The 11,410-nt window shown below is 35.6% G+C and overlaps 1 protein-coding gene across 1 annotated transcript; it reads right to left on the minus strand.

Annotated features, from left to right (window-relative positions):
* Positions 1–403: 403 nt before the first annotated feature.
* Positions 404–5,648, minus strand: LOC129730179 (transmembrane protein 169). The gene is made up of 3 exons (XM_055689310.1): positions 5,286–5,648; positions 4,597–5,053; positions 404–1,599 (listed from the first exon to the last, which is right to left on the minus strand). The coding sequence occupies exons 1-3, from the start codon at positions 5,448–5,450 to the stop codon at positions 992–994; spliced, it is 1,230 nt and encodes a 409-aa protein (XP_055545285.1). The 5' UTR covers positions 5,451–5,648; the 3' UTR covers positions 404–991.
* Positions 5,649–11,410: the final 5,762 nt, after the last annotated feature.

An 11,410-nucleotide genomic window follows, 5' to 3' on the forward strand; every position in this document is an offset into this window, starting at 1 on the left:
TATCCATATTAGGTGGACCTCGGCTATTTTAACCAGTTTTTCTGGAACCGGAAGTCATCTTTAAAATATAAATGGCGTCTAAGGTCTATTTCCGGGTATTTTAGATCATCCCGTTTCTAAAAATACCCATATTGGATGATATTTGGCCTTGTGTTCAGCTCTGATTAGTCGTAATTTGCGCCAAAACAGGGCTCTACATTTTTGATAGTACAATAGCTTGCATCACAAAATCTTAATTTTCCGCATTCCAAGAGCTAATTTTCCAACCGATTGCTGTAAAAATAAAGAATATCGTTAAAAACTGACTGAGTTTTAACCCTTTACGCTCTCGGTGTTTCCGGTTTTTCAATTTGCACCCCTGTGATGCTGCCGTAAGACGTAATTCTACGTCAATAAAACAAAATTTTGCATTGAGAAGATGTTTATTCTTGCTTGAGCTTTAAACTGGTATGCGATTTTTTATATTTTCGTAGTGTATACACTTTTCTAGTTCATTTGAAGTATACGTTGAATATGTTTGCAGTTACTTTTTCAGTAAACATATGCTATCTTGTTACGACATCATAGGATCATACGATGTTCAGATATAGGATAGATTGATGTGTATATCTTAATAGGTTTAATGTATGCGAAAAAGGTCTGTCAGCTTTAATTACATTCAATATATCGGGTTTTTCAAAAGATGATATTAGTGTCAATGGTGCTAATTTGAAGCACTTTTCAGTTGTAGTTGTGTAATTGTAGTTGTAGTAAACATTATAATACACCACTCTAAATTTTAGTAGGCTTTTGATGATTGGTAAACTTTAACTAAAATTGGAAAATATCAATTTAAAACTTATACTCAAAAAGAACATTATTTAATTTAATTTTTTGCACAAAACATTTTTTCGGAAATTTTACAAGTTGAATGGATGAAAATAAATAAAATAGGCATCTAATTCACTCGAAATTCGTATGTTGCAATGGGCCACACTTTTTTCTTAACATCTTATAAAGATAACTCCTCAGTCGAAGAGTTTATCTGCATCGATTCATTTTGTGTTGGTCTATCAACGCCGATTCCCGAGCCACCAACAGGACAAATATCCGTTAAAATTACTACCTCGTAAGGACTGCAATCTGACAGATGCAGAAACGAACACAGCCATCCGTAGAAACCTTTCTCAATATCGCAAATCTCGTTCACCCAAGTTGTAAAATGCAGACTAATTTGTTTGATCCCGGCATAAAATCCTAAGCCCATTGTGCATACAACAATCGCCAACGGATAAGTTAATATAAGTAACGGTGTCATAAATAGTTTATGAAGGTATGTTTTTTCCTCGTTGAAATAGATGAACATGTTGTACCACGTTATAGTTCCGATGTAAAAAGAGTATATACTGGTAGCCAGCGTAACCAACGGAAAACTTAAAACTGAAAGTAACAAAATGTGGATTCCGACACGAATAGTACATTGGCAACAATTCCGCTTTGTACGGTACGCTTCTTCATGTGCTGCTAGTGCTTGCTTATTTATTTGCTCTAGTTCATCACGAGAAATATTCAATTGAACATCCATTGATTGTCCTTTTTTACGGCCACGTTTAATCGTACCTAAAACGTAAAAAAAAAAAAACAAATAGACCTAGACTATGTTTGATTAATTACTATGTTTATTCATGCAGGTACAATTTTGATTTTGTGCGAAATTGTGTGAAAAATTTGACAGTCTTTCAATAATTGGTTTGTTATGACAAACAAATTTGTTTGTTACCAATCTTCTTCTTCTATCTTCTCTTCTATTTATATAAAAGAGAAGTTTTTTATGTATGTATGTATGTATGTTCCAGCATAACTCTCGAAGGCCTGAACCGATTTCAACCAAACTTGGCATACGTGTTCTTTGTACAAAGGAAGTGGTCATAGAAATATTGGATATGGGGAGGGGTTACCCTCAAAGAAGGAGGGGATCAAATATAATGAATTTTCATACATAATGGAAACCTTTCTTTAAACTTTGATGATTTTCGGGTTCTTGGTCATATTTGGAGGTCGGAAGTTGATGTCCAGAAACCGAAACATGATGTTCGATGCCATTTTCAATCCAAGATGGCGACTTCCGGTTTCTGGGAAGCCATTTAAAACTGTGGAAAACGCTCACAAACCCCCCAACGTTGGTATTTTCGGAGCAAAAATGACTCTTAAGAACCGGCTATCGGTGTCTAACGATACTTTGAAACTTGGGCTGCCGACTTTCGGTTTCTGGGAATCTGCGAAAATTAATAATTGAATTATATACTTGGCGATATGGGTATTTTCGAAATCGAACGACGTTGTCATACGAAAATCGATCATATATTTCCAAATATTGGCCTTTTTGAAAATCGGCTTTCGTGCAAATGTTTCTAGAGAAGTTTTTCAAAACATCTAACCTACTTTGATCCGGTTTTGGAACGATTTCTTAACATATTTCTTGCATAATTTGATAACGGAAAGTCCAATTTAGCGTTTTGGATAAAAAATATATTTGGAAAAGTTGCTGAAGCTCAACTATTACCGGATTTGGTTAAGTGCATCGATCAAATAAGAGTTTTTTCATGCATTATGGGAACTTTCTGAATGAATACGATAGTTTTTAGGCCTTTGGTCATGTCTTGAGACCGGAAGTTGATTTCCAGATACCGGAACATGATGTCGAAAAAAGAAAGGGGCTGCTATCAAAGAGGGAGGGGGTCCTAATTTATAAGCAAGTCAGGTCTTTTAGTGCCCTATGGGACCTTTTTGAAGAGGTACGATAACTTTCATGCCCTCGGTCGGTCATGGCCAGAAGTTGATGTCTAGGGACCGGAATATGATGTCCCATGTTTTTCTAAAACAAAGATGGCGACTTTTGGTTTCTGGGAAACTGTATACAACTGTAGAAAACGTTTACAAACCTCCAAACATTGGAATTTCCGGAACCAGGATGACCTTCAGAAACCAGAAATAAAAGTCCAACGACATTTTTTAAATTCATCATGGTGACTTCCGGTTTCAGAATTTTGTTAAAAACGAATATATGCTCTGCAATATGTATATTTTCGAAATCAAGATGACGTCCACAATCCAAATACAGCAACTCTTCGCTAACTGGGCACGCTTTAACTGGGCTTCTTTTTAACTGGGCGATCGCTAACTGGGAGGATTCCCAGTTAAAAAGACAACAAATGTCAAATATCTTAACGAACGGGGGGCATGTGGATTGGGAACGAAAACTTAAAAATAAAGTTTTTCTAATCGAGCATATTTAAAATACAAAAACAATAATATAGCTGATAAATGTACTCGCTATATAAAACAAAAGTTGAAAAACTTTATTCGAGAGATAAGTTTGTAGTTGTGGCTTCTCTATTTGGTGATCAACTTGAGAACGAAAGCCTTTTATGAAGTTGTCGCGAAGCAGCGTTATCCATCGAACTCCCCCTCGGCGTTGAGATGATATCCCAGTTAGCGAGCTGATTTCAATAACTGGGAATTGCTCGTCGCCCTGTTAGCGAACAGTTGCTGTATTCATGTCCGGCGCAAATTTTTAAATCGTACATGGCGGATTACATTTTCTGGAAAGGTTACTAAAATACAGAAGAATACAGATGTAATATTGAAACGTTGTTTTGAAATCAATTCCGCGATTTCTGCTTTCTGTCAAGCTGTGTAAAACTAAGTAAAATGGTTAAATAATGTCAATATTTCAAGAAAGAGAACTATGTTCAGAAAATGACGACACCCGTTGTCAAAGCTATTTTCAAATTCAAGAAGAAAAATATTCAAATACTCCCTGATATTAAGTTCATAGGTCAGAGCTGACTCCCCAAAACCGAAAATTGGTGTCCGAACGTTTGGTATAGTGAGGGTTGTTTTACTGCATTGGAAGTGATTCAAAACTTGAGGAAAATGTGGAGATAGTCCCCTTATCTCCAAATTGTTAATTAATTCATGAAGACTGATGTTCAACTATAAGGATGATATTGATATTGTTTACACAAAAAAGTAAAAGGAGATGGCATTGCAAGCAATAATTTTAACTATCAGAGGTGAGCTTAGGCTATTGATTATGTTTTTTCAGTCTAATTTGAGTTTATTGTAAGTTAATCGGTACCGTCGAAGATGCTGATGAGGCAACCCATTTTCCAACGGAATTTTTGAACTCACTCGACCCAGCTGGAATGCCTCCGCATCGATTGTTAATCAACGAAAAAGGTGGTATATAAGCAAGTTTATAACTTAAATAGAAATATTATTTGAAATGATGGGCTGGAAAAAATATATGGAAATATAGAAAATTATAGAAAAAGCAGATATTTTTACACGAGCAAGGCCCGGTACATTCAGCTAGTAAATTAATAATTGTATCAAACTCATAACGAAATTTTCGAATATCAACATTAACTTTTATAAAATTAGAGTTTAAGATAAAAATGCAAGGCCGAAGGCAATTTTAATTGAAGGAAACCAATCAATCATCAGATGTTAGTCTAAGGGAACATGAAAAAAACTCTAAAAACCTACGTCATTTATGGATGTTTCCTAATGTGAGCAATGACCTCGGAATTAAAATGAATTCAAATATATTACCTGTCAGAGTAAGATAGTTATCCGGAGATTGTGAATTCCTAGAATTATATAGGTCCGTACTGCATTGATCAATATCTGCATTCAAAATGCTTGTTTCACCAGATTCTAAATCTTCGTAATTGCAAATAGCAGACGTCGATTGATGATTGCTAATCTCATCAATATCGGTTCTTATGTTTACCCGCTTTTTTGACCTCTTTGTGCTACCAGTAAGCAACTCGTGAGATTTGCTAGATTTTCTATCTAGACTACTCTCTGAAATACTACTTGGTGTAACGGTTGAACTTTCCTTAAGCGGATGAAATTGTTGAAGTTCGTTAAGATTATCATGCTCATCGGAATCCTCTATTCGTGCATGTAATTTGCAATTAATTTCTATTATTTCTTCACTATTCCATCGTTTATTTTTTTGAACATTTTTACGTTCTGCAGATAAATCCCAGTCTTTGTTATTTCCCTAAAAACGAATTCTATTTTTATTTGTGGCATTTGTAACAATTTACGCTACGTTTTTAGAAAGCCATGTTCATGGAACACCTCTCCGGTAATGCAACATAGGAAAGTAAACGCAAACTGTAAACATAAAAAAACAATCATGCGCATAAAATTGTGGGGTATGCAACATAACAAAAACTTATACCATGAGATCTAAGGCGGGATCCACCCAAAATGATTTCATTCGAAAATACCTGTGAATTAATATGGTCTACATGGTTATTCAGAGCCATTTTCTTTCCAGTTTGCCGTTTTCTTGGCGGAATGAAAACTGGAAAATCTTGCTGCTGCACAGATTGAGATTGGCATGGAGATAGAGGAGGCATTGGCATCAGCATTTCACCACTGTGTCCTACCATTTCTTGTGAACAATTTCTCACTTAATTTTCAAGCGTAATTTTCCGTGGTAAAAATACAAAAATACACATATTAGCTGTTATTCATTACTGTACTCTTTTGCTGTGTATGGGATACTCAATATATAAAAGCCATAAAAGCGGAACAACAAAACAGCAGCAAAATGAAAACGATAGTAATGTCACTGATAATGTTTTTTTTTTTTTGTATGACGTAGGAATGGGCGATACTGCATCGATACCAATGCATAGTTTTCCATCACATGTAAAAACGTCGATATCTCAGCCCCCCGATAAGATATCAAGGATCTTTTCTCATGTAAATTTTCGTCTTGGGTTCCGCTTTGCAGTGAAAATTTCAGTTCTTGATCAAAAAAATTTTTTATATGTGTTTTGAAGGATTTTACTAAAAATTATTAGGAAAATTCACTTTTTTGTTATGTTCAGTGGGCTCTGTGAGTCAAATAATTAAATGTGATGCTGAACCAAACCATGCAAAATATTCAAAAACAACCCCACCAAAATAAAAAAATATATGGAAAAATTTAGGAATCGAACAGATTTGAAAAAGTGCAGAAGAGTGGTTTTGTAGCTTGAAAAAGTCATTTTTTCATAAATCACGTTTGGGCAACCTGAAAACGATTTTTCAGAAAGTCGAAATGTTCTACAAAAATGCTATAAATAACATTATCTTTCAATTTAGGGCTGAGCACCTTGACTTTTTGAATATCGATTTTTTTTGGGATAGCCTACTTATATACTATATATAGATTTTTATTATACTTTTATCAACCTGAAACAAGCACAATACTTCGTTTCCTCTTCTGTCCATAATTCGAGTTAATCGTCCTTCCATAATTTTCTTTTTATTAACTTTACCTTCCGCACTTTCATGAACATGGTCATTTGAACAGCTGCATCAACAATGTTTTTCTTACGTAAGATAATCAATTCACCCCCCTCCCTCCCCTGTAAGACAGCGTAAGAAAATCGCACACACCCCCCCTCCCTCCCACTTTGCTTACGTGATTATTGAACGGCCCCTTATGTAATAGACCATTTTACGAGACGATTCTGACCTCAATTCATGAATGAAATTTTGACAGAAAGCTCGGAACCGCTGACACAACGCACGTAAAAGCAACATCAATATCAGCAGGATCAGTGACACCTGTCAGTTCGTAAAATGGTCTATATTTGAATGGTTCCAAACCACGTATGTTGACTATTTTTGATACCTGATACCTTGGATTATTAAATCAGTATTCGTAAGATGTGAATGTATTCTGTTATAAAATCGCTTTATAATGTAAAGTAAAATCGAATGACATTTTTTTATGTTGATTATTGCGACTTACACATCAGTTTGGACTATCCCGTAATACACGATTATCACAGTCGAATCTCGTACACGATTTCGCAGTTATGGACGATAGTGTCGATACTAGTGATATCGAAACGTTTGACAGAAATATTTTATTATATTGGCAAAGATACTTCATCATGACTGCTAGCTTGATATAGGTTAGTAAGAAATCACTTCAGATGCTTGGAACATAAACCGTTCATCGACAGGGCACTGAAGTTACCGGAATCAGAGCCGTTTTATATCGAAGCCCTCTCCGCAGTCAATTCAACTCCCCGGCTGCACGAGCAACAGCTGGTTCCATAACTTCAAGGAGAACCCGCTGGTTCGATAACTTTAATGGGAGGATTACCCGGTCCAGAGTATAGACACTATACATATGTAGACCTGCGTAGTGGATGGCAATGCTGCATCGCTGGTTTTTCATATTCTTGTTATTTTTTTGATACAAATTTTTCATTGTGTTCATTTTGGCTCGCACGTTTGACAGTTATTTTGGCTCGCTACGATTCAGTCTATAAATATAGTGTCTATTGTCCTGAGGAGATACTGAAGGTATGGATCGGCTGCGATGCAAGTTCAAATTAAAAACCTTATCATCCATATTACTTGTTTGTTTTTCAAGTTTATACATAGATTAATCAGCCTATTTAGTATACTTGAATAAAAATAATATCTCTACTAATCTGCATATTTAATCTGATTCAATTGGTTTTAGAATATGACCGATTTCTCCACTTATCCTCCACCGATTTCTCAACTTATTTCGTATGGTTCAGGCAACTGGGGAGCTCCGTAGCCGCAAGGTTACAGAGTTCGCCTTGGTAAGCGGATAGTCGTGGGTTCGAATCTTAGTAGAATCAGGCCATTTGGTTGCCAAAGGACTTTAACATGGGTTTATTCTCAGGCTTCCCACCAAGTACCTTTCCTTCAATCTAAATTCTACAGTATCTCTGTTGACTCTCCTTCTAACAGATATAAGTCCCTGTTATAATAAAACTGGTGTGAGTAACGTATGAAAGTTCTCTCCAGGAAATTGTAATTGGCGATATTGTTAGGAGGGACAGAGGCTCGGTATAGTAGAGTAGTAAGCTTGAAACGGAAAGGTAAAACTTACACACAAGCACGGATATGAATAATAAGCGTATCACCAGTGGTGGGCACCGCTAACCGAAAATTTAGCGATGCTAATCGCTAAGTCGCTAACCGGAAAATTTAGTTCGATAATCGCTAAACGCTAAACCCACATTAGCGGAACTTTCGCTAATCGCCAATCGCTAACTTTTTAATATGTAAATAGTCATATATTTATTATAGTCGCTATATTTATTGCTCGTGTTTTGTAAGATTTGGACCACCTTGATCTGTTGTGGTTAAACAAACGAAAACAATTACTTATTAAAGCTATTTATAGTAAGAGGTTCACGAAACGGTATTCATATTTGATTTTGTAAAAACAAGAATAACAAAAGTTATTTAGCTTGCATTGAAAATAAATACTCTTAGGAATGTTTTCATAAAAATTCAATTATTCAATCTGAAGCGAAAAAGTAGAAAAAAGGTTGTCATAATTTCAAGCGCATTGCAATTTACCAAAGTTCTTGGTATGCCGAAAATTCAATCTAGACCTTGTGCTTGTTCAAAATGCTCCTGTGGCTTGTACGATAACTGGAACTCCATTCTAGGGTAAAAAAACTGACAAAAGTAACTTTCGCAGTAAAGTATATTCATCTTTCGAAGCAGTTTACGTACGCCATCAGCAATTCACAGTTTTTCCAAATATTTCTATGGTCGCTTCTCTGCAAAATTTAGCGAATTAGCGATTAGCGTTTCGAAGGCCAAAATTTTAGCGACGCTAACAGTTTCGCTAACCAGCTCAAAAATTAGCGAAATCGCTAAATCGCTAACTGAATTTTAGCGTCGCTAATTAGCGAATTAGCGGAATGGTGTCCACCACTGCGTATCACTTACTATCAATAAAACAAATGGTTCAGGCAATTTCATGACCAGACTACAGACGGTGTTTTAAACATATACGGAAAGAGTGAGGTCGAAAAATCCAAGTAAACCGTCATTTCGATGTTCCAAGTGTGCAAAGTAAACAAACTCATGCGTGTTACTTTTCGTACAGAATGTGTGTTGCAGCCAGTATAAATTCTGTGAATCCCGTGCAATTATGGTTCCAACATAAAATGTGTTCGTCATGCTTATATTTAAGTGATGCATTGAAAATTAAATAACTGTATGAACAAGCATTGAAACTTAGTAATATATCCGTACAATGTTTCGAAATTTCATTACACTTTCTCTAGTGCGTATGCAAAGTCATGCGAAAATAAATGTGGTTGCCAGGATTGTTTAAAATAGAATATTAGCAAAGGGTTGCCATTTTTACTGCTTTTCTCTTCGCGTATCTCTTTATAACACAGTCTCTAGACCAGACTAATCTACCTGTTTCGTCTGGTTTCGTATAAGGGTTCAACGAAATCACCCTAAAATTACTCGATTTGGTTGGTTTTTGTCGACCGATCTCTTATACTGATAAATCAGTAAACCCCCTGTTAAACTCCCATAAGAGTTGTTGGAACAATCAGTTGATTCGTCGGAATCAGGGGGCTCTTGTGGCTGTCAAACTCCATACACGCTCACTCTGGGCTACTTAGCGGCTGAGTTGAATTTTAATCATTTTTTTCAGTTGTTCGAAGACGTTAAAAAATGAGTAGAATTAAATTGATCATGGCGGCAAATTTACTCAAAATTGGGTAACTGGTGCTTGCGTGTTGTTTTTGTTATTTTATTCTGCAATTAAAAGCAAACAGCAAACCAAGCAAACCGTCTGAAAAAAGGAGGAAATAGAAATGTTTGAAATTAGTTGTTATCGGTAGGAAATTCATAATTTGAAATAATTGACTGCAACTAATGCCAAATTTTCTTTTTCACCAGAACTCGTTGGTTGGATTACAGACGGTGTTATGAACAGATACGCAAAGAGTGAGGTCGAAAACTCCAAGTGAACCGTCAAATCGAAGCTCCAAGTGTGCAAAGTAAACAAACTCATGCGTGTTACTTTTCGTACAGAATGTGTGTTGCGAACAGTTTAAATTCTGTGAATCACGTGCAATTATGGTTTCAACGAAAAATGTGTTCGTCATGCTCATGTTATGAGTGATGCATTGGAAATTATTATAATTGTATGAACAATTTATTAATTTATTTATTTATTTATTTATTTCGTCAATCATGGTAGACTACATACAGTTTACTTACATATATGATAAAATTGTTAATTTTGTCTTCTGTTCAAAGTTTTTCTTATTGCTGCCCTGGACATAGTTACGTCAATGTGTACACAATATTGATTATATGTGTTCATCATTTGGTTCATAGCTCTATTAGTTGCATACATTGTTCGTTGAGGAGCCACTTGAAACAAACTTCTGGTTCTAAGTATGCGTGAGGGTACATAAAAGTTTAAGTTTTCTAGTAGGTTTTCTGATTTGACACGATGAGAAATTATATCGTTGATAAAAGAGACCTTAGCGATTTCTCTTCGTTTTACAAGCGTTTCAATGTTAATTAGCATGCACCGTGATTCATATGATGGGAGGATCAGAGAGCTCCAACCTAGCTTCCTGAGTGCATACAACAAAAACTGTTTTTGAACTGATTCTATTCTTGCTACATGTGTGGGTAGATATGGGCTCCAATCTATACTACAATATTCGAGAACAGATCTTACATACGAAACATAAAGTGTTTTAATGGGGTCTTTTAAATTGTAGCTGAACCTTTTGATGAATCCTAACATACTGAAAGCTTTATTGATCATTGTATTATAGTGTTCCACAAATGTTAGTTTTGAGTCAAGTATTACGCCTAGGTCTCTAAACTTGTAACTCCTTTGAATCAACTGGTTTCCTAAAGTGAAACTGAAATCATGATTGGTGTGTTTTTTCGAGTAGGATATAATGTTGCATTTTTTAATATTAAGATCCAGTAGGGGGCCGTTCCTAAACCACGTGGTCATAAAGAGGGGGCGGGGAGGTTTATGAAAAGACCACGGAAGACCACGCACGGGGGTGGGGGGGTTAACGAAATAACCACGTGGTCTTTTTTCCTGACTTATAATTTCTTAAAATCAAAAGAAGTAATTATCGGTTTCCGTTAGACTCTACTAGAAAATTGGGAAATAAATATTAAAATTCAGTCCGCGCAAATATTTAATTAAGAGTGCTGAATTTTCATTTTACCTACTACAAATAAAAAACAGGATTAACGCTTTGCTCTTTACCAGTCCACATAAGCACTGAGGATGACTGTATGTCACAGTCGAATTATATATTTGCGCGGACTGAATTTCAATATTCATTTCCCAAATTTATAGTAGAGTCTAACGGAAACCGATAATTACTTTTTTTTGATTTCTTAAATCACTCTGCTAAGACGCTCGGTATAGATTTTCTAAATTTATAATTTATTGTTACCACCAGGTCAAGAATGAAGTTTTTGCATTTTAGAAATATAGAATGTACTGAAAGTGTAATAATAGAAAATAATTCAAGCGAGTTTCTGGCACTTGACAAATGAAAAGACCACG

This window comes from Wyeomyia smithii, chromosome 3 (assembly GCF_029784165.1).
Source record: "Wyeomyia smithii strain HCP4-BCI-WySm-NY-G18 chromosome 3, ASM2978416v1, whole genome shotgun sequence".
Classification (NCBI taxonomy): Eukaryota; Metazoa; Arthropoda; class Insecta; order Diptera; family Culicidae; genus Wyeomyia; species Wyeomyia smithii.